Here is a 24,491-nt window from a genome sequence, read left to right as displayed (position 1 = left end):
CATGGGAGCACAAAAAAAAAAAAAAAAAAAAAAGAAAGGAGGTAGGGAGAAAAGGACAAAGCCAACCTAGACATGCCTGACCCAGGCTACTTTTTAGCCACATTTTTTTTTTTTTTTTTTTTTTTTTTTTTTTTAGACAGAGTCTTCCTCTGTCGCCAGACTAGAGTATAGTGGTGCGATCTCGGCTCACTGCAACCTCTGCCTCCTGGGTTCCAGCAATTCTCCTGCCTCAGACTCCCAGGTAGCTGGGACTACAGGTGCACGCCACCACGCCCAGCTAATTTTTTTGCATTTTTAGTAGACACGGGGTTTCACCATGTTGGCCAGGATGGTCTCCATATCTTGACCTCGTGATCCACCCACCTCGGCCTCCCAAAGCGCTGGGATTATAGGCGTGAGCCACCGCACCTGGCCTTTTAGCCAATTTTCTAACATCAAAGCCCTGATCCTCTATGACAGTCACAAGCTATCTATCAGGCTGGGTCATAAGGCTGGGATGGATTTTGTTTTCTTTTTATTCTTTATTATTTTTATTTCTTTAGAGACAGATCCTTACTCTGTTGCCCAGACTGGAGTGCAGTAACACCATCATAGCTCACCGTAGCCTCAATCCCCTGGGTTCAAGTGATTCTCCTACCTCAGCCACCTGAGTTGCTGTGACTACAAGCATGCACACCCATGCCCAGCTAATTTTTAAATGTTTTCATATAGATGGGATCTTACTATGTTGTGCAGGCTGGTCGTGAACTCCTGGCCTCAAGCTATCCACCCAGCTCGGCCTCCCAAAGCATTGGGATTACAGGCATTAGCCACCGTGCCTAGCCTGGGTTGAATTTTAAAATGGTGAAAATAAACCAATATTATTCTTTTCAGTACATAGCAACAGCAACAAAAATCAAAAGAAAAGAAAAAAGTCCTCCCAACCCTGCTTCTGGGCTCTATAGTTCAAGCTGCTTTCATTCTGCGTTTCTTGACTTCTCTGAACTGCTCATCACACCACACTTCATCTTAATTCCTCATCTTGTATTAAGAAAAACGACTTGCATTGACTGGCAAGAGGATCCACATATTTAGAAGTTCTTACCACCGCCGTTCTTCAATTGAGATATGTCTTGAGGTCCATATTTGTAAATCCCATTTCTGAGAAGCGGTCATAAATAAAGCAGAAGATTGAAATGGAATTTTTAAAAGGACTTCAGGAGGAGAGCCATTATGCAACCGTCCGATTTAGTGAAAGAGAATGTTCATTTAAACTGGGGAGAGTCAGCTCACCATCTCCAGCACGGCAGGGAGAAACACTGAGAAAAACTCTCCTGATTTTCAGGACTGGTAGCTTGCTCCTCTGGGAGGAAGGTTACCAGAAAGGCCCGAAAATGATTGTTAGGATGCAAGTAACAAGTTAAAATGTTCTCTTTGCCAGAAACCTGTGTTGTTTTGAATCAGACAAAGGGCTAAAATTTGCCTGCGCTTGGATTACCAGATGGTGTTATTTACGTAATTTATGCGCTAAAGTTCCTCCAGTGTTGCTTTTAACAATGTAAATGGATTTAAATGGTTTCCTAAGTGACTTCCTTTTGATAAAAAGAAGAATTCCTGTCAGTAGGAAGGAAGACATCAGAGAGACATGCTCCAGAGGCAGTGGGACGTCACTCTCTGTGTTACAGAAACCACCATAGCTCTGCCCGTCTGGCTCAGCAAACCCAAACACTGACATTGCAACTGCAGCCAGAGAAAGTGAGGCAGTTACTGCAGGGCGCCCAGCAAAGAGAATCATGCTTAAGACCTGAACTCTCTGATTACTTGTAGGGAAGGGTTTTTGTTTGTTTGTTTTTTGTTGTTGTTGCTGTTGTTGTTTTTGACAGAGTCTCGTTCTGTTGCCAGGCTGGAGTGCAGTGGCACAATCTTGGCTCACTGCAACCTCTGCTTCCCGGGTTCAAGCAATTCTCCTGCCTCAGCCGTCCAAGTAACTGGGACTACAGGTGCACGCCACCACGCCCAGCTAATGTTTGTATTTTTGGTAGAGACGGGGTTTCACCATGTTGGCCAGGATGGTCTGGATCTCTTGACCTCGTGACCTGCCTGCCTCGGCCTCCCAAAGTGCTGGGATTATAGGTGTAAACCACTGCACCCAGCCCTAGGTAAGGGTTTTTAAAGGCAGAGAGGCAGAGGTTACAGGCAAAGTCAGAAATCAACACATGGAAGCTACACATTGTTTTGACCTAAAAAAGTAGGACTTTTAAAAAAAAAAAAAAAAAAGAAAACAGACTTTCTCTCTTGTTGCCCAGGCTGGAGTGCAATGGTGTAATCTCAGCTCACTACAACCTCTGCCTCTCAGGTTCAAGCATTCTCCTGCCTTGGCCTCCCAAGTAGCTGGGACTACAGGCATGTGCCACCATGCCCGGCTAATTTTTTGTATTTTTAGTAGAGATGGGGTTTCACCATGTTGGCCAGGCTGGTCTCGAACTCCTGACCTCAGGTGACCCACCCCCCCCCACTTGGCCTCCCAAAGTGCTGGAATTAGAGGTGTGAGCCACTGCACCCAGCCAAAAAGTAGGACATCTCGAAGCAGGACCCAAAGGTCTAAGGTGGAGTCAAAGATTTTCTGATTTGCGATTGCTCCAGGAGGCAAAGCTTTGTCTAAAAATTTGAGGTCAGCAGGAAAGAATGTTAGTGCTTCCTCATGGACATGACCTCCTCCAGACCCCTTGGGAAGAAATTTAGAACAAAGCACTGTGGTCAGAGTTCAGTCCTCAACTCCCCCTTATCCGAGGGTTTACCTGCCAGCAAATCCATTGAGTGGGGTCTCAGTTTCTGAAAAACAACTCAGGAATGAATGCTAAGATGTTTATCTTTTTTTTCTTTTTTTCTTTTTTTGAAATGGAATCTGGCTCTGTCGCCCAGGCTGGAGTGCAATGGCACAATCTAGGCTCACTGCAGCCTCCACCTCCTGAGTTCACGCTATTCTCTGGCCTCAGCTTTCTGAGTAGCTGGGATTACAAGCACCTGCCACCACGCCTGGCTAATTTTTTGTGTTTTTAGTAGAGACAGGGTTTCACCATTTTGGCCTGGCTGGTCTCAAACTCCTGACCTCAAGTGATTCACCCGCCTCAGCTTCCCAAAGTGTTGAGATTACAGTCTTGAGCCACCATTCCTGGCCTATTATCTTTAGTTTCTATAGGGAACATCTCATGAGTAATTTCCCTGACTATTGTTTTAAGCCACTATTACCTTCTTGGTTATCAAGTTGCTCACTGACTTCTTACGGCTAGCTAGATGCCTAGAATTTCCTATGAAGGAACTCAAGATTTTCCTTTATTTCCATGCTTTGGGGGAAACGCCAGGCTCCAAAGAGGGATCCCCGCTGCATCTCACCTGAGGGAAAAAACAGGGATGCCCCCAGTATAGGGCATTCAGGTTCTATGGGGTCTGATGCTTCCACAGCCTGGGAGACCCTCTTGACGAATACAAAATTAGATACAAAGGTCAAGCCTTGAAAGGAGTCCGTGCAAATGAGGCTCCTGGTGCTGAAGTTTCTGGAAAGCCCATCTGTCCTCAGGAGATCGCTCTAGGGGCTGCTGGAGCCTGTGTGGCCCCAGAAATCCTTGTGAACCAGAATGTCAGGAGGTGCTGGTCACAAACACGCAGGGACCCATCAAAGCATTACTTAATCCTGGGCTCTGTGACTCCCCTGCACACATACCCTTTTTTAAGGGTTGAGCTTTAAAAAAAAAATATTTTTTTAATAATAAAAAAATTGGATTCGTAGGAAAATGGAGCAGAAGGTACACAGATTTCCTATATACACTCTGCCCCTCAACACATGCAAAGCCTCCCCCTTTATCAACATTCCCCATCACAGTGATGCATTTGTTATAATCAATGAACCTGCATTCACATAACATTATCACCCAAAGTCACAGTTTACAGTAGGGTTCACTCTTGGTGTTGTACATTCTGTGGGTTTAGACAAATATATAATGATGTGTATCCACCATTACAGCATCATACAGAGTAGTTTCACTGACCCCCAAATCCCTCTCTGTCCGCCTATTCATCCCTCTCCCCAACGCCTGGCAACCACTGATCTTTTCATTGCCTCCATAGTTTTACCTTCTCCAGAATGTCATATGTACAGTTAGAAAGTATGCTATGTGGCCTCTTCAGATAGGGATGAACTTTTTTCTCCTGTATTCCAAGCGTACATGACAAAACATTGTGAAAATTCTGTTTTTGTCTTTCCTAAGGTAACCAAACCCAAGTTCACCTGCTCACTCCTCTAAAGCCGGACTTGAAAAACAAGGGTTGATGGGAAGAAAGGCATGTGTATTTGGAGAGCTAGGAAACCAAGAAGATAATAGTGAACTGGTTTTCTGAAGTACTATCTTAAGTTTTTCAAGTTTGCTGGAGGGTTTTTTGGGGGTTTTGTTTGTTTGTTTGTTTGTTTTTGAGAAGGAGTCGTGCTATGTCGCCCAGGCTGGAGTGCAGTGGCACGATCTCAGCTCACTGCAAGCTCCCCCTCCTGGGTTCACACCATTTTCCCGCCTCAGCCTCCCGAGTAGCTGGGACTACAGGCACCCACCACCACGCCAGGCTAATTTTTTGTATTTTTAGTAGAGATGGGGTTTCACCGTGTTAGCCAGGGTGGTCTCGATCTCCTGACCTCATGATCCACCGGCCTCAGTGACCCAAAGTGCTGGGATTACAGGCATGCGCACCGTGCCCAGGCGGCTGGAGGGTTTTATGGGAGAGGGATATGGGGAAACTGTGTGTAGAGGCTGGGATCGAGAAGCAACTAGGACGGCAGATAATCTGGGCACCAGCAACAGTCTCCAGTGGTTGGGAACTTCTTCGTCCTTGGTTAGGTCCCAATGCTCCTGTAAAACTTTAACAAAACATAACAAAAAAGTGGTGTACCTGCTTCCCCTGTAATCCCAGAGTTAGTTTCAAAACTATATGATTGCTGCTTTGCATTTTATATCAGTGCTCTCAAATTATCCTAACCTGCATGCAAGAATGGGTAAATTTCTCTTAAACAAAAATGGACTACTTATGTTAGTTTCTTGTTGTTTCACTGTTACAGTAAGAGACAGTGGTGAAATCTCCGTTAACTTCAGGTATCTATGTGCATATGCTTTCAGGAAGAAAGCTTCTGAAAATAGACCACAGGCTTTCACAGGGAGAGTTTTATTTTTTACTTTATTTTATGTTATATTATGTTGTATGTTATGTTATGTTATGTTGTGTTATGTTATGTTATGTTATGTTATGTTATGTTATGTTATGTTATGTTATGTTATTTTGAGATGGAGTCTTGCTCTGTCGCCCAAACTAGAGTGCAGTGGCGCGATCTCGGCTCACTGCAACCTCCACCTCCTAGGTTCAAGCAATTGCTCTGCCTCAGCCTCCCAAGTAGCTGGGATTACAGGCACCTGCCACCACACCTGGCTACTTTTTTGTATTTTTAGTAGAGAAGGGATTTCACTGGTCTCAAACTTCTGACCTCAGGTGATCCACCCACCTCAGCCTCCCAAAGTGCTGCTGGGATGACAGGTGTGAGCCACCGCGCCCGGCCTACAAAATATTTAAAAATTAGACGTATTAGTGTTCAGCTGTGGTCCCAGGTTCTCGGTAGGCTGGGGCAGGAGGATTGCTTGAGTTCAGGAGTTTGAGGTTACCATGAGCTACAGTCATGCCACTGCACTCCAGCCTGGGAAACAGAGTGAGATCCCATCTCTCTTAAAAAAAAAAAAAAAAAAAAAAGAAGAAGAAGAATCAAAGGAAAAGATTCAAAAAAAACTTCTTTCTGCTGCCTAGAAAGGAGTTTTGGACAAATTAAAGGAAGTATTAATATGGCCAGCAGTGGTTCAGATCTGATCAGGTAGTGTCTATCTTCCATGATCTAGAAAACATTCCTACATTCATTAGGTGGGGAATTCCTGGCAGTCTCCAGATGATTCCTCAAGAAAGTCAACACTGGGGTAGGCAGTCTCTGCAGTCTGCTGTTTTCTGTTAGCAGAGGCCATAGTCCTGCAGACTGGGCCATGGTCTCTCGAGATGCCAGAGCTGAAAGAAACCTCGGCGATCGTCCTCTGTCATTTACAGATGAGAAAATAGTTCCGGGGGAGAATGCATGTGCCTGACTTCTGGGAGAAATGGAGCCAGTAGCCTTTCCCCACTAGAGAGTAAAATGATTGATCTTTCCTGGGTCTATCTCAGCTCGTGCTAGAGAACATCTCCCCACTGATTCCAGGGTGGGCTGGGCTGGCTGGTGTCGACGTACTGTAGGGTGGATTTGCAACAGAAGGGGTGCCAAGGAACAGCGTTCTTAGAAGCACCAGGGTGGTTCTGGGTTTGTGGGAAGAGAGGTTGGGCAGAGACTCAAATTTAGCTGGTGTTGAGTTCTATAAGGGCCCTTGGTTGAAGTACTTTAACTTTCTCTGCCTGGCATATTATATCCTCTAGTCTATTTTCTTTTCCTTTCTTTAATTTGTTCCTGTTTTCCCACCTCCTAGGCCCGCTCTCCAGAGAATTTCCCTGCTTACTCCCTCCAGCCCCTCTCCATTCATTAGTGTATGCACACATTCACTCATTGATTAAGAACTCAGAACTCATTGGGTACTTACTTATGTTCCAGGCACAGTGCTGGGCAGTAGGGACACAGGATGACACAGTTCTGTCCTCATTGAGCTAACAGCCTAGTAAAGAACAGAGAAAGTAATTTTTTTGCACGCCCGTATGCTGGCAGCTCATAAAATTACAACTGTGATAAGCGCTATGCTGGCATGTTATAGGGAGCTCTGCTTTTATCTGGGGCTTCCTTAAGTAAGTACTGATGGAGCTGAAGGCCAAAGTTTGATTAGGAGTTAAGTAGGCAGATGGGGAAGGAGTGTCCTGGATAGGAATGGGGCACAGGGAAGGATAAAAAGAAATACCTTGGGGTTGTGGGGAGCTGCAGAGATGAGGCTGCAGGGGGAGACTTTGAAGACCACATGAAGATTGAGGATTTATTTTCAGAGTGGTCGGTGGGAGCCATCGAAGTTTGCAGGGCCGTGGAATGGTCAGTTCCACCCTGGCTGCTGAGTGGAGGTCAGACTGAATGGAGTTGGATTCGGAAGTGATGGCTGTGGTCCAGATGGTCATAGCTTGCACCAGGGTGATGAGGGAGGAGAAGATGATCTGGTGGTCATAGTGGATGTGAAAGGAAGTGGATGCAGTTGAGCCATAGTGAAGAGGCATCATCTGCAGGACTTGGTGATGGATTGGCTGGCGCCTAGGGAGGAAGTGGTGAGGATGGTGCCTGGGTTTCTTTCTGGTATAAGCAGCTTCCTTGCTGAATTTGAGTGACGGGGGTGGTGGGGAGAGAGGACTCACCGTCTTTCTGCTCCAGGCCACCTGCTGTAATAGCATGCAGGCTCTTTCGAGAGAGCTGCCCCCTGTTAGTGCCTTGAAGATCCCAGGAAAAGTGGCTTTCACATAATCAGGGCACCCACTGTTCTCAATCTAATGACACGGTTGAAAACGCTCACTGGAATATTTTGGCTGCAAACCTACTTATGCCTGAATGATACTTCCTGCTGCTTTTGAGAAACTCCTGGCCTCTAAAAGTCATAGGACAAGACCAGACCTTGAATATTAGAATTCTGTGACATGAGGTGAGAGCAGCCCCCTTACTCTTAGGGCAGTGGATTCCAAAGTGGGGTACACAAGATGATGTGGACCATTAGAGGGACAAGAGGAATATATTAGCTCTCATATTCTAATGTTCTAATTTTTGGATTTCTATATATCTATAAATTTTTCATGTGTAAAGTATATTAGCATAGTAGTATGTGCATGTACTGAAAAATGAATAAAGTAAACATATTGGAGAAGGTATGCTTTACATTTTTAAACATCAAAAGTGTTTGGAGCCCATAGCCTATGAGAATAGTGAATATAAATGAACCAGTCATGTTGGTTTTGATGGCTTGGCCTCCTCTTTCCTCCCTCGCTGCCTAGGCTCCTCAGTGACAGGTGCCCAGGGGAGCAGGTGGCCTGCACAGCACCTGGCACCCTGCATCCTCATTTGTTGCCTGTGGCTCTTCCTGGGGTCCCTGAAGCTACTATCCAGCTGTCCAGGCTGTGGCAGAGCACAACCCTTGCTTAAATTCTTTCAGCTTCTGTAAAATTGAGTCATCAGATCACAACCCTGGAAACGATATTAGAAGCCTTCTAAGCTGGTGGCTCCCAAATGTGGCTACACATCTCAATCCCATGGGGGGCCTTTTTACATACAACCCCAGGTGCCTCAACTTCATCCCTGGGGATTGTGATTTATAGGGCTGGAGTGGGATCCAGGTGTTTGTAATGTTATTTCATTTTATGGATGGATGGGTGGATGGGTGGATGGGGGGATGGGTGGGTGGGTGGGTGGATGGATGGATGGATGGATGGATGGATGGATGGATGGATTGACAGGGTCTTGCTCTGTCACTCAGGCTGGAGTGCAGTGGCATCATCACAGCTCACTGCAGCCTTGAATTCATGGGCTCAAGTGATCCTCCTGTCTCAGCCTCCTGAGTAGATGAGACCACCACCCTGTGCCACCACACCTGGCTAATTATTTAATGTTTTTTGTAGAGGCTGGGTCTCGCCATGTTGCCCAGGCTGGTCTTGAACTCCTGGCCTCAAGTAATCCTCCTGCCTCAGCCTCCCAAATTGCTGGGATTCCAGTCATATGCCACTGCACTGGGCCTAGTGAAAGGATTTATTAAATGATGAAGTTGAATGTATGAATAAAACATGTATCAAAAGATGTAATTAAACCAACGTGCCACTGAAGACTCTCCAAAATGGTGAAAATCAATCCCACCCATTGACATTCATCTCCCATAGTGTCTCTTCTTCCAGGATCATCAACTGTCAGGAAGCAGAACAATGTGTCCTGCCTAAGACTTCCCAGCCCCCAGAGTCTTGTGATGGTTTCTTTTGCCTCATCCCTCCCATATTCCAGAGGCTTGGGTAGGTTTAGGCAGGCTTTTTGGCCCAGTGAATGAAGCTGCAGTATATCCAGTGGCTAAGAAAGTCCCTGAAGACTCTCCAAAATGATGAAAATCAATCCCACCTGTGGACATTCACCTCCTATAGTGTCCTCTTCTTCCAGGACCATCAACTGTCAGGAAGCAGAACAATGTGTCCTGCCTAAGACTTCCCAGCCCCCAGAGTCTTGTGATGGTTTCTTTGGCCTCATCCCTCCCACATTCCAGAGGCCTGGGTAGGTTAGGGCAGGCTTTTTGCCCCAGTGAATGAAGCTTCAGTATATCCAGTGGCTAAGCAGGAAAGCTAGGAGTCATTCATAACCCTCCTTCTCCTTCCAAGCCATATCCAATCTATTGTTGATGATTTTGCCTATTAAAAATCCCTCAGCCAGGCATGGTGGCTCACGCCTGTCATCCCAGTACTTCAGGAGGCTGAGGCAGGTGGATCACTTAAGGTCAGGAGTTCAAGACCAGTCTGGCCAACATGGTAAAACTCCATCTCTACTAAAAATACAACAGTTAGCCAGCCATGGTGGCACACACCTGTCATCCCAACTACTGGGGAGGCTGAGGCAGGAAAATTGTTTGAATCTGGGAGGTGGAGGTTGCAGTGAACCAAGATCATGCCACTGCCCTCCAGCCTGGGTGACAGAGCAAGACTGTCTAAAAAAAAAAAAAAAAAAAAAAAAAAAAAAAAAAAAAAAAAAAAAACCTTCAAATTTATCTACATCTCTATTTTGTTGCTGTCGCTAAAGCTGTCAGCTCTTCTTCCCTGCAAAATAGCAAGGCCTTCTTGTTTTCTCCATCTCCCCTCTTCATGCTGCCAGTCTTTTCCCCACAGTTCAGCCAGAACTGTGGCTGATCTTTTCAAACCCAAACTGTTTGATCTTTTCAAACCCAAACCCTTCAGTGGCTTCTCATTACAACAAAGATCAATTTCTTTTTAACATGACCTCCAGATCATTGCCTGGTGTGAACCCTGCCTGCCTCTCCAATGTTTTCCACTTCTCTCCTCTGTTCCATCCCTACTTTCTGAATCCATTTTTGGCGTTCCAGCCACATGGCTATTCTTTCAGCTCTTTGAATATCCTCTGTGTATCTGTGTATCTATTGCTGTGTAAGCCCAAATTTAGTGCCCTCAATAACAATTGATTTGATTAAGATTCTGAAGTTTGGAAGTTTGGGCTGGGGTCAGCCAGGTGGTTCCTCTGCTCCACATGGCGCTGGCTGTGCTCATGCACGCACTGGCACGCACGCACGCACTGGCACGCACTGGCACGCACGCACGCAACGGCATGCACGCACGCACGCAACCCATTGATGGGTTGTCTTGGGGGTGTCCAGTCTCACATGGCCTCACTCCCATGCCTTGGTCTTCAGCCATGATGTCTGGAATAGCTGGACCTCTATTGCTCCATTGTCTTTTATCCTTAGCTTCCTTACAGCCTGATGGGCTCAGAATTCCAAGAGGAAGAAAATGCAAGCCGCAAAGTCTCTAAGGCCTAGTCTTGGGTTGTGTGAGACGTCACATCTGCATTCTGTTAATCAATGGAAGTCGTAATAAAGTCAGCCCAGATTCAAGGGGAAGGGAAATAGGTTCAGCCTTTTTATAGGAAGAGCAAAAAAGTCACATTGCCAACGAGCGTGGGTGGAATTGTTGCTGCCATCTTTGAGTACAGTCCAGCACACCCTGCTCTCTCCTTCACAAGGTCATTGCAACTGTGCTGGCTGCCTCTGGGCTTGGGTCTGCTGCCCACTTCCTCTACTCAGCTCAGCCTAGCCCTTCAGACTTCACCTTAGTATCCTTTCCTGGGGGATACTTTCTCTGAGCCCACTGGCTGCATCCCCGTGTTACATGCTAGATTTTTAGCCCTGTGTTGTTTTCCCTCAAGGAAAAGCTCCCTTTGTGATGGTGCATTTCCGCCTGTGATTCTTTGATTAATGCATTTCCCTTGCTAGATTACCCACTTCATGACAGCAAGGACCTTGTCTGCTAGCACCTCTCATTTCATCCCCCTGCCCTGCCCAGTAGGCCCTGAATGGATCATTTTTTGATGAACAAATAAATTAATAGATGAGTATCTGTTTCTGGAGTCACCATACCTCCTGGAGGCCCATATCCATTTAAGCATGGCCACTTCCCAACTTCCCTAGCACGGGGTCACCGAGAACCCTGCGGTGGGTTCTTTGCCCCCAGGAGGGATCCCAGAGCTTGGAGCGTGCCCTCCACTTGGCCCATTCCAACCCATCTGGAAGGAGTCCTGCCTCCACTGTCTGAGGAGCCACAGCCTGGGGTGCTTTCCATTTGGGCACTTCCCTCTGCTCTTCCTCCTTGGCATCAGAGACATGCCAATCAGGGTCTGGTTCCCACCTTTCTCTGCATTTCCCTTCAGTATCATTTCTTCAGCCCGCCTAGGAACTCGCCATGTGGGCTGGTAAACATTGATGTAGAGAACAGATCCACAGGACCCTTTCTTGGGACCAGCTGTACTTGGGATACTCATAGCTGGGTCTTATGTGTGGTAGAAACATAAACTGGATTGCTCCCTTTAGAGGGAGGGTGCCCCTTTTGCTTCCAGACCTCTTGGGTGGACTCGGAGGCCAAGGTGGAATATCACTCCTTCTGGGAATACCCCTCCATAGGGGACTTAGCTGGACTGTTGGTTTATTGCTAAGGCTCAAAGCCTTCAGTCCACTTTCTTGCATTTCTTTCCTTCTGCTATGTAGGCCTGGTTGCTTAACCACTGGCAGACTTCACATCAGCTTATCGTCACTTAGAGCCAGCCCATGAGCTCTGCCGGTGATCACTGCCAAGCAACATAGAGCAGAGCCTTGGACCTAGAGAATCACTTGTCTCCCAGGCATCTTCCAGCATCCCTTGCACAGCCATGCTGCCACATGGCTTTGTGCAGCAGCAGGCTTTGACCTCCTACCCTAGGATATCATTGGTGCCACTCCAGATCCATGGAACTTCCTCTGGATATACGCATACACCCAGCTGTGTCCTCACTGTTTCCCCTGATCATTGTGGTTACAATGCAGGTCAGAGGTGCCAACCAGGCACCTGGAGTGAGGGACAGGGCTGTGGCTGAGGAGGAGCCAAGCGGTCTACAGGCTGTTGGTCAGCTCTTCCTGGGCAGGAGAAGCCAGTGCCTACTGCTGTCACATGTGGTGGAGGGTGTGGTTCTGACTTCTCCCCTTACTGACTGTGGGGTTATAAATCACTTACTCCGCCTCTCTTACCCTCAGTTTCCTCATCTGTGATGAGCTGATGAGGGAGTTGGTGTTTGGTGTTTTCTGTCATTACTGGACTGGTCCTGGGGTCAGGAGCAGGCAGAGCGGGTATACTGGCCTCTCTAAGGGGAGGGAGCTGTGAAAGTGGAGAGCAGAGGAGAGGAGAGCAAGAGGAGCCCTCGTTTTCTGTCTCACCCAAGAGGTGCTGCTAATGATAGTTCATGCTTAGGATTTTAAATCCAGTCTGAGTCACTGGAGGTGATGAGCTAAAGTGCAGAGTAGGCTGGGGCAGGCAGGATAATGACCACAATGCATGCCCGGCAATGGCAATGTTGTGGGCATCCAGGCCAGCAGCAGGATTCCTGGGCAGGCACTGACCCTGGCAGTTCACCCTGGGCTTGCTAGACCCCACAGTGGGGCATGCCTTCAAGACATCTGCCAGCCCAGGAGCCCCTCAGTCCTCCCCAGACTTTACAGGGAGAGCTGAGGGACCCTAGGTCAATGCCCACTGAGTGTGCTGGCTGATATCCACACCACAGAGCCCAGGACAGGAAGCCCATGTCTCTGCCACACAGGACAGATGTGCTGAGCTTCCTGCCACATATCTGTTTACCATCTCTCTCCCCTTGCTTAAAAGGCTTGGTGTCCAACACAGGGCTAACACAGCCAACATCTGGCTTCTCCATCCTCTCACCTCCACTCCTAACAGCTACATCCACTTGAACCCTCTTGGCAGTTTGGCTGCACCCCAGGCGTGAAACCCATTCTGACCTTGGTCTGGATGGTTTATGGAGGATGTGGTGCCAAGTCAGCCTGGCTTGTGGGTTCTGTTCCCACTTGGCACCTCCGTTCTCATGATAGGGTTTCAGGCTTTTGCTAAGGTCTCTTATGCACCTGTGTCTGTCATCCCTGCTAAGTAATGAGTTCTTGAAGAGCTCTGCTTTGCTTCCATCCATCCTCCTGAGCCTCCCCAAACAGATTCACCCCTGCATCTACTTTCCCCCATCTCTCTATCTGTCTGTCTATCTATCTATCTATCTATCTATCTATCTATCTATCTATCTATCTATCTATTTTTATAACGGCTTTGTAGATATATTCACATACCCTTACAATTCGTCCATTTGAAGTGTGCCACTCAATGGTTTTTTCAGTATGTTTGAGCTGTGCAAAGTTCACCACAGTCAATATTAGAATGTTTTGATCACCCTAAAAAGAAACCCCAAACCCATTAGCAGTCACTCTACCTTCCTCCAGCCCCCCCCCCCACCCACCACCTCCCAAGCAAGCATCAATTTATTTACCAGACATGTGATATAAATGGAATCATAGAATATATAGTCCTTTGTGACTTGCTTATTTTGCTTAGCATGCTTTCCAGGTTTATCCATATTGTAGCGTGTATCAACATTTCATTTTTTCCCAAATAATATTCCATCGTATGGATATGTTACATTTTGTTTATGCATTAATCAATTGTTGGACATTTGCTTAATTGAAAGTCATGAATTTTTACTCTAAGAGTTTTATAGTTTTAGCTCTTAGTTTAGGCCATTGATCCATTTTGAGTTAATTTTTCATATGGTGTGAGGTAGGAGCCATGTCCATTCTTTTGCATGTTGTCCCAGCACAATTTGTTGAAGATATTATTCCTTATCCCAGTGAATTGTCTTGACACCCTTGTTGAAAGTTAGTTGACCATAAGTGTGAGAGTTTATTTCTGGACCTCAGTTCTATTCTATTGATCTGTATGTCTGTCCTTATGCCAGTACCACACCGTCTTGACTATAGTAGCTTTGTATTAAATTTTGAAATTGGGGAGTGAAGTCCTCCCAGTTTGTTCTTTTCAAGGTTGCTTTAGCTATTTGAGGTCCCTTGTTTTTCCTTATGAACTTTAGGATCTGCTTGTTAATTTCTTCAAGGAATCCAGCTAGGATTTTTATAGGGATTGTGTTGAATTTTTAGATCAATTTTGGGTATATTACCATCTTGACAATGTTAATTCTTCCAGTCCTTGAATGTGGTACATCTTTTCATTCATTCCCTGAGTCTTGCAACATCATTGTGAGACCCTGATTCTTTATATATTGTCCGTCCCTTGAAATTCAGCTGCCTTGTTTTAGTCTCTAAGACACCAATTTCTTGTCTCTATTCCCAGGCCCTTTGCCAACATTTAGCCTCCTTGACTTCCTTCCGTGGCCAGCAGCTGGGTCTAACCTAACATGCTAGGGCATCTAGCTGTCCAGTCCCAGATCAAAGAAGTCTGGAACATCTATTCTCTGCTAACCACTTAGCCTACAGTTCCTCCTGGAAGAAGCAAGCAAAGTGAGGATTCTTGCTTTATGGGAGAATTTTCTATCTGTATCATTTCCCTGTAGTATAACCAAAGTTGGGAAATAGAAACAAAACATCATACACACCCAAACAAATTTTGCCACCAAATTCAGTCAACAAAAGTCAAGAAGGGGGTATGCCGACACTCAAGAGTGTCCCAGTATTCTTGCTATGGCAGTTACTGGGAGACTAAAGGTGGAATGGCTTGAAGTGACTCATCTTGGAGAAAGCCCACCTGAGTCAGCTCACCTGCAAAAACTGTCACTTATGCAGAGCATACAGTGTCTTCACAGCAGAACAGCCTCACAGGTCCCTCACAGAAACTTTTCTGTCATTTTCCTTTTTTTCTACTGGTACTGGGAACTTCATTTCCATAAATTAATTTTTTCTTGACAATAAGGTTTTTATTTTTTTATTTTCCCACCTGGACCAAGAGAAGTTGGATGGTCCAGCTTTCCTTTTGGAGCAGGGCCTTACAGCCTAGGTGCCTGCCATCCCCGTGCAGAGGGATGGGAAGTCCCACGTCCTTGGGCTTTTGCATCCCTCAAAGGCAGCCATCATTGCAGCCTTCCTTCTGAATAGTTCAGTAATAGCAAGCGACAGCTGCTCATGATGGCATTGGAGTGGATGCTTCCAGAAGGCTTGGCATCTGTACCCACAGGACTCCAAAGTAGAGCATATTAACAGTGTAGAACTAGGCTGGGAGTAGTGGCGCATGCTTGTAATACCAACACTTTGGGAGGCCTAGGTGGAAGAATCGCTTGAGGCCAGGAGTGTGAGACCAGCCTGGGCAACATAGTGAGACCTCATCTCTACAAAAAATATTTAAAAATTAACTGGGCATGGAGGCACATACCTGTAGTCCCAGCTACTTGGAAGGCTGAGGCAGGAGGATCACTTGAAGCCAGGAGTTCATAGTTACAGTGAGCTATGATTGCACCACTGCACTCCAGTCTGGGTGACAGAGAGAGACCCTGTCTCAAAACAAAACACACCACAGAACTAAATCATTATACACAGCTTGTGCTGATATGAATAAAGAAGATCTGTTTCTTAGTATGAATTTTCCATTCTACATTGGCAGGGCATAGCTTCAGCCAGGTGGGAAAGGCAACCTTCAGGAATGCCAGTTGTGCATTATTGAGAACTTAAGAAAACTCTTGTGCTGCCATGGCCAGCTTAAGTTTATGGGCCTTTCGTACCTAGAGGTGGATTTTATATTCTGAACTGTTGTTTCTATAAGAATTCTCACAAGCCTCTTTTTTATATGTTTTAGTCAGGTTATGTTAGACCACACAGCAGTAACAAACCAGCCTTGAACTTTCATTGGCTTGCTTTATTTATTTATTTATGTATTTAGAAACAGACTCTTGCTCTGTCAACCAGGCTGGAGTGCAGTGGCGCGGTCTCAGCTCACTGCAACCTCCACCTCCCAGGTTCAAGTGATTCTTGTGCCTCAACCTCCCGAGTAGCTGGGATTATAGGCGCATGCCATCATGCCTGGCTAATTTTTCTATCTTTAATAGAGACGGGGTTTCACCATGTTAGCCAGGCTGGTCTCTAACTCCTGAACTCAAGTGATCTGCCCACCTCGGCCTCCCAAAGTGCTGGGATTACAGGCATGAGCCGCCGTGCACAACCTCTCATTGGCTTTATATATTAAAATGTATTTCACATGTATGCAAAGTCAGCTGAACCATTGCTTTTGGGCTTGGGGAGGGGTCATAGCCTCTGGGAATTTGTTTTTCAGGCTGATGAAATCTTTGTACCCCTAGGTATGGCTCTGTGGGGGCAGCATGGAGGTCCTTCCTTGCTCACGGGTGGCCCACATTGAGCGGAAGAAGAAGCCATATAATAGCAACATCGGCTTCTACACCAAGAGGAATGCTCTCCGCGTTGCTGAGGTCTGGATGGACGATTATAAGTCTCATGTGTACATAGCGTGGAACCTGCCGCTGGAGGTAGGGATCACCAGCCTTTCCCCACCACCCCAGAACAGTGATCCTTACTATTTGGTCACGATTTCTTTAATAAACCAATCGTTCCTCCCCAGAAAATGCTCATGCTTAGAAAAATTATGAATGCATTTCAAAGGGGTTCACAGATGTCTCAGCTTTAGAACTCCTGCCTAACTCGAGGGCTAGCACAATGGAAATGTCTTTAAATCCACTTACAGAGATTAGAAGAGTCTTATTGTGTTAATCCCAGTCTTATTATGTTAATCTGGCTGCCCTGCTCTTGATCATATGCTATGTCCACAAAGTTCTTTCCCAGATATTTGGCAGCAGACCCTTCATCCTGTCACTGTGTGTGACTTCCCGTGGAGCTCCAGCTGCCCTGTGTCGTATGCTTTTACTCTATGCCAAATCCCCTAGTTCTTCAGCTCTCCTCCGCATTCTGCTCAGAAGATGGCCCAAGGAAATCTCCATGTTACTGCAGTCCCACAGGAGTGTCGTGCGGTAGTTGTACGTCAGCGTGGTTTGAATCCCAGCTCTATCATTTGTGAATCAGGAGATCTTGACCAAATCCACTCATCTTCTCTGTACCATTCATCCCTTGGTATCCCCTGGGGATTCGTTCCAGGACTCCCTGTGGATAGCAAAATTCACAGATGCCCAAGTCCCTGATACAAAATGGCATAGTATTTGCATATAACCTAAGCATAACCTCCCGTCTCTCTCTCTCTCTCTCTCTCTCTCTCTCTCTCTCTATATATATATATATATATATATATATATGGTAGCACAAAGGTTTTTTTTTTAATTTTATTTTTCCATTAGTTATCGGGGTACAGGTGGTATTTGGTTACATGAGTAAGTTCTTTAGTGGTGATTTGTGAGATCCTGGTGCACCCATCACCCGAGCAGTATACACTGCACCGTATTTGTTGTCTTTTATCCCTCGCCCCCTCCCACTCTTCCCCTCAAAGTCCCCAAAGTCCATTGTATCATTCTTATGCCTTTGTGTCCTCATAGCTTAGCTCCCACATATCAGTGAAAACACATGGTGTTTGGTTTTCCATTGGAATAATACTCTCTAATCTCATCCAGGTCATTGCAAATACTGTTAAATTATTTATTTTTATGGCTGAATCATCTCTAGATTACTTATAGATAATACAATGTAAATGCTATGTGAATACTTCTTATGCTTTATTTGTGTTTTTTTACTGTTATATTGTTCTTGCTGGGCTTTTAAAAAATATTTTCAGTCTGCAGTTGGTTGAACCAATGGATGTAGAAACCGTGGATATAGAGGGTCAACTGTGCCTTATTTTCCTCAGCTGTAAAATGAGGATAATAGCAGATTCTCCTTCCTGGGGTGATTGTAAGAACTAAATGAATTCATACATGTGGCATGCTGAGAGTGGCACCTGGCACAGGATGCGTGGTTCGTCCTATGCTGCACAGTGGCGTGACTTGCACCCTCAGCCACAGGTCAGTTTATCTCCTCAGCCAGAGCACCCATAGGTGTCTGAGCCATGCTGGAAAGTCACCTGGAGTGGTGCCCATTCAGAGATGACAACCCCTGTGTGTCAGGAGGCTAGAGCCCGGAACAGAAGAAATACGGTTGGATATGTGCCAGATTTGCGGGTCAAGAAGATAAAAGTGAGGAATTTATTCAGTGTTGTTATAGGTTTTGAAATACATTCTCAAGAATTAAAAAACCCCTTCTGGCCACTTAGCACTTTTATTAAGCAATTAAGTGCTTTTAGCCATTATTATTTAAATATAGGTAACATTTGTTGAGCACTTACTATGTCCCAGGTACCTAATAAATCGTTATTTGTAATATCTCATTTAATTCTCATAACAACCTCATGACGTAAGAACTGTCTGCCTCAGTTTCCTCATCTATAAACACGAATTGTTAAAATTTACCTGATAGGATGCCCGTGAAGATAAAATAAGGCTGAGAACACAGCTTAGCAAATATTAAGTGTTCCATAAATGCTAGCTTGATATGAACGTTTTGTGATGTTCATTTTACAGATGAAGAAATTGAAGCTATGAGAAGCTAAAAGGGGCTTGCTTAAGGCCCCACACAAAGCACATGGGCAGGGATGTCAGTTCAGGTCCTCATACAAAACGTCACCCCAGCCCTGTGAAATAGTGAAATCGGTATTATTATTCCTGCTTTGTAAAGGGGAATTGTTTATTTTTTTGAGATAGGGTCTCACTCTGTCACCCAGACTGGAGTGCAGTGGCACGATCTTGGTTCCCTGTAACCTCCATCTCCCAGGTTCAAGCCATCCTCCCACCTCAGCCTCCTGAATAGCTGGGACCACAGGCGTGCGCCCTCTACCTGTCTAACTTCTATATTTTTTGTAGAGACGAGGTTTTGCCAGGTTGCCCAGGCTGGTCTCAAACTCTTCGGCTCAAGCAATCCTCCCACCTCAGCTTCCCAAAATGCTGGGATTACAGGCGTGAGACACTGCACCTGGCCTCAAGTTTTGACCTGGAATGGTGATGTGACTTAGAGTTACAAATAACTCAAGTCTTTTGACTGTAGCCAAGTGCTTTGTCCGTGACTGCAGACAATCTCTTGTCCCAAATGCCAGTGGTAACCTACCAGCCTTTTTAAAAATGACCATTAGCTCACGCCTGTAATCCCAGTACTTTGGGAGGTCGAGGTGGGCAGATCACCTGAGGTCGGGAGTTTGAGACCAGCCTGACCAACATGGAGAAATCCTGTCTCCACTAAAAATGCAAAATTAGTTGGGCATGGTGGTGCATGCCTGTAATCCCAGCTACTTGGGAGGCTGAGGTAGGAGAATCACTTGAACCTGGGAGACAGAGGTTGCAGTGAGCCAAGATCGCACCATTGCACTCCAGCCTGGGCAACAAGAGCCAGACATCATCTCAGAAAAAAAAAAAAAAGACCATCTCATGAATCATGCTAAATATATTAAAACAAAGAGTTAAAGGTTACTGCTCAGGGTTGACTTTGAGATTGAATAAATTTGACATTTAAAGAGATTTCCCTTTAAAGTCACTGTTTGACTGCCCAAGTGATCTTAATGACATAATTGGAAGTCTTCTCTTAGGCCCCCCAGTGCATCCTGTCTCTGCTAATTCCTGGCCATCTTGCAGCTGAGTCTGTGGAGTCATATTTCAGATACTTTATTTTCCCTGTCAGCACACAGCAGCCATTACAGGTTCATTTCTGTAAAAGCAGAGTGAATTATTCATTAGAACATCATTACAAGCTTTGCAATGGGAAATTATTTTCACTTCTGCATATAATGAACTTCGCAAAGAGCCAACAAAAGGAGAAATTTTGCAGGTATAGGAAAGAAAGACAGGAGGTGGTTGTAGGCATTTCTTTTCTTGTCCTAATCAAATAATTCCTCTAATAATTGTCTCTGATAGTTACTAAGGAAATGTGGAAGAGAAGAAACTGAGAATGTAAGTCGTCAACATCAGTGTGTCCCAGAAATCCATTTGCACAGCAATGATAAGGATGGTTGGCTTGGCTGGGACCTTTGTTGTTGCAGGTTCCTGACTTTGCTCAGGAAGGAGGGTTCCCTGGCCTGGGTCTGGATGAGTCAAATAGGTCTCCTTAAACCGCCCTTTCTGCCAGGTGCGGTGGCTCACACCTGTAATCCCAGAACTTTGGAAGGCCAAGGCTGGCCGATCACTTGAGGTCAGGAGTTCAAGACCAGCCTGGCCAACATGATGAAACCCCATCTCTTCTAAAAATACAAAAATTAGCCAAGCGTGGTGGCGTGAGCCTGGAATCCCAGCTACTGGGGAGGCTGAGGCAGGAGAATTGCTTGAACCCAAGAGGACAAGGTTGCAGTGAGATGAGATCACACCACTGTACTCCCAGCCCGTCTCAATAAAACCAGAACAACAACAAAAAAACCCTTTTGAATAAGCATAAGAGGCATAAGATCTTCTCTTTTTTTTTTTTTAGACAGTCTCACACTGTCACCCGGGATGGAGTGCAGTGGCGCGATCTCAGCATACTGCAACCTCTGCCTCCTGGGTTCAAGCGATTTTCCTGCCTCAGCCTCCCGAGTAGCTGAGATTATAGGCACCCGCTACCATACCCAGCTAATTACTTGTATTTTTAGTAGAGATGGAGTTTTACCATGTTGGCCAAGCTGGTCTCGATCTCCTGACCTCGTGATTGGCCCACCTCGGCCTCCCAAAGTGCTGGGATTACAGGCATGAGTCACCGCACCCGGCCCAGGCTTAAGATCTTCTATGTGAAGCTTTCCCTGAAAGTGACTCCACCTGTGCCCCACTCTGGCCAGAGCTCCATAGTCACTAACACCCCTTGGCTTCTCTCTCTTTTCAGAATCCGGGAATTGACATCGGTGATGTCTCTGAAAGAAGAGCCTTAAGGAAAAGTTTAAAGTGTAAGAATTTCCAGTGGTACCTGGACCATGTTTACCCAGAAATGAGAAGATACAATAATACCGTTGCTTACGGGGAGGTAAATCAGACCGTGCATGCTTTTGGCTTGGAATGCTGTTCAATATGCTGTAGGTTGCTTTGCTGGGGAGAAATAGAGTTGCTCATTCATTCATTCAATGAGTGGTTTTTGGAGGTGCCGGCCCTGATAGCAAGATTCTCTCTAGCCAGGGGGTTGGGGTAGGGAACAAATGTGATGAATGTATAATGGACTATGGATAAAAGACTATGACAGTCTTCTTTGCCTGAGATATGTGGCAGATAATGAATCCTGTTTGAGAAATTTTGACTTTGAGGTCCTCTGAGACCTGTGAATGGAGATATTGAGAAGGAAGTTTGGATATAAAGAGAGGCAGGGGGGTTGGAGTCCTCCATTGCTCTGTGCTGTGGGCTGGAATCACTTATCATCAAAGAAAGGAGGAAATGTTCTCAGATTGTCTATGCTGTGATCATATCACCTTTCTAAACCTGAAAGCAAAGCGATTTTTCTCTTATTACAAATACCATCAATATGCATTTGAGAACATTTTGAAAACAATAATACTAGGGGTGAATATTTGAGTGCTTTTGAAGTACTGGGCAGTATTCTAAGTGTTTTTTGCATACAAATTAATTTCACCTTCACCTTATGAGAGATTAGAGTTACTTCTGTTTTCTTGATAAGAAAACTGAAACTTAGAGAAATTATCTAACTTACCGAAGGTCACAGAGCGTATAAGTCACGAAGCCAAGATTGGACGTGGGGATCCGGATACCAGAGATAACATGTACACTTTGATGTATGGACCTCTGGACTCTGTGTGTGTGTGTGTATGTGTGTGTGTGCGTGTATATGTGTGTGCATGTGTATATACCCATGTATTTTTTTTGCTAAAACGATTCCATTCACAATGCCTAATTGTTTGAAATTTTACTCAATGATATGCAGGATATGTAAGTGTATCATGAAATACTTTTTGTCAGTAATTAATAGCCACACATGGTTCCACTTTTTGTGTAAGCTGGACTTTGCTTGAGAACATAGACACTGGTGACTTTTCCAATTTTAAAATATCACAAGTAGGCCGGGCGCGGTGGCTCAAGCCTGTAATCCCAGCACTTTGGGAGGCCGAGACGGGCGGATCACGAGGTCAGGAGATTGAGACCATCCTGGCTAACACGGTGAAACCCTGTCTCTACTAAAAAATACAAAAAACTAGCCGGGCGAAGTGGCGGGCGCCTGTAGTCCCAGCTACTTGGGAGGCTGAGGCAGGAGAATGGCATGTACCCGGGAGGCGGAGCTTGCAGTGAGCTGAGATCCGGCCACTGCACTCCAGCCTGGGCGACAGAGCATGACTCCGTCTCAAAAAAAAAAAAAAAAAAAAAAAAAAAAAATATCACAAGTACCATTGCTGAGAACATCTTCGTATAGAAACACTCACGCGTCCACCTCGTTCTCCCTTGCGATACCTGTTTGAGATAGAATCGGTGACACGCAGTCAGGCCAAGGAGCAGGGAGCCGAGTGCTCTCAATTTGGCTGAGATACCCCATTAGCTCCGCAATCTGGTTTTCTTCCCTGGGACTCCCTGTGATTACCAGCTTAGAGCTAAGAAGAATCCCTTTGACTTAGAGTATTTACATTTTTCTACAACTGTGGATTTTCCTATTCTTTGCCTGCTGCCTTTTAGAGAAAGTAAATCCACCACAGGTTAAGTCATCGGGGTAGAGTGGTGACCCTCTTGAGCTGGAATTTGGAATGGGATGCTCACGTCTTGCAAGGGCAGTCTCTAGGGCGGTTAGGGATACATGAAGACTGGAGCCAGCCTGCTGGGTTCAAATCCTAGTAGGCTGTTACCAGCCGTGTGGGTCCTCTTGGCAGCCATTCCCTCATCTATAAAATGGGAGGAAGGAGAGTATCTCCTCTCCAGGGTTCCTGGGGGTATAAAATGAGCTGTGATATGTAGAGTTCTTAGAATAGTACCTGGTGTGGCCAAGTGCCATGGCTCATGCCTGTAATCCCATCACTTTGGGAGGCCAAGGCAGGCGGATCACTTGAAGTCCGGAGTTCAAGACCAGCCTGGCCAACATGGGGAAGTCCTGTATAATACACGCACACACACACACACACACACACACACACACATATATATATAGATATATATAAAACTAGCCGAGCATGGTGACTGGTGCAGGTAATCCCAGCTACTCGGGGCTAAGGCAGGAGAATCGCTTGAACCCAGTAGGCAGAGGTTGCAGTGAGCTGAGATCACGCCACTGCGCTCCAGCCTGGGTGACAGAGTGAGACTCTGTCTCAAAAAAAAAAAAAAGCACCTGGCACACAGCAGTAGTTATTAATAGATATAAACTGCCTTGCCTTTTCTTCTCCAAAATAAAAGCATGATTTTTTTTTAATTATCTAAGTAATATTAAATATAAAGGAAGAATCGAACAACAATGGGCAGTGAATGGATTATTCCTAAGACAATTGGGTCAATTTCCTAGCTCTTTGGAAAATAAATCAATTTAGATTTTTACAGCTCACCGTTTACCAAAGTAGATTCCAGATGAACTGTAGCATTACGTGAAAGAAATAATAAAATAACCATGCGGAAATAGTCATGAATCTCATCTCTGAATGAAAAAGGGCTTTCTTTTTTTTTTTTTTTTTTTTTTTTTTTGAGTTGGAGTCTCGCTCTGTTGCCCAGGCTGGAGTGCAGTGGCGCAATCTCTGCTCACTGTAAGCTCCGCCGCCCGATTTCACGCCATTCTCCTGCCTCAGCCTCCCGAGTAGCTGGGACTACAGGTGCCTGCTACCACGCCCGGCTAATTTTTTGTATTTTTAGTAGAGACAGGATTTCACCATGTTCGCCAGGATGGTCTCGATCTCTTGACCTCGTGATTCACCCACCTCGGCCTCCCAAAGTGCTGGGATTACAGGCGTGAGCCACCGTGCCCGGCCGGAAGGGCTTTCTAAGAATGAAAGCCATGCAAGAAATACAAAGGAAATGTGTCATGGATCCAAGCTCATAAATATTAAAATAATCTGTATATCAACTGAGTAGAGAAATAATACACCAAACTGGAAATACATATACCACAAATGCTATAGATGAACAAATACCATTAATATATAATAAGCTTTGCAAGTTAAGTTAATTTTTTTTTTATTTGAGACAGTCACCCAGGCTAGGGTGCGGTGGCGTGATCTCGGCTCATCGCAACCTCCACCTCCCAGGTTTTAGCAATTCTCCTGCCTCAGCCTCCCTAGTAGCTGGGATCACAGGCACACACCACCACGTCCAGCTAATTTTTGTGTTTTTGTAGAAATGAGGTTTTGCCATGTTGGCCAGGCTGGTCTTGAACTCCTGACCTCAAGTGATCCAGTCGCCTCAGCCTCCCAAAGTGCTGGGATTACAGGCATTATTTTAAAAATTTGATTTAAACAACAAAATAAAACATCCCCAAAGAAAAATAAACAAAGTACAAGGTCAGTTACACAAGAAA

The 24,491-nt window shown here is 45.5% G+C and overlaps 1 protein-coding gene across 1 annotated transcript in view; it reads left to right on the top strand.

Annotated features, from left to right (window-relative positions):
• Positions 1 to 24,491, top strand: part of GALNT17 (polypeptide N-acetylgalactosaminyltransferase 17) — a 603,442-nt gene that overhangs the window by 537,664 nt on the left and 41,287 nt on the right. Inside the window, exons 7-8 of the mRNA XM_050783574.1 lie at positions 16,361 to 16,546; positions 20,892 to 21,029. Coding sequence (XP_050639531.1) covers positions 16,361 to 16,546; positions 20,892 to 21,029 — 324 coding nt within the window. The remainder of the gene's footprint in view (positions 1 to 16,360; positions 16,547 to 20,891; positions 21,030 to 24,491) is intronic.

This window comes from Macaca thibetana, chromosome 3 (assembly GCF_024542745.1).
Source record: "Macaca thibetana thibetana isolate TM-01 chromosome 3, ASM2454274v1, whole genome shotgun sequence".
NCBI classification, from domain to species: domain Eukaryota; kingdom Metazoa; phylum Chordata; class Mammalia; order Primates; family Cercopithecidae; genus Macaca; species Macaca thibetana.
The sequence above is the reverse complement of the archived record's forward strand: the minus strand, read 5'-3'. Positions and strand labels throughout refer to the sequence as shown.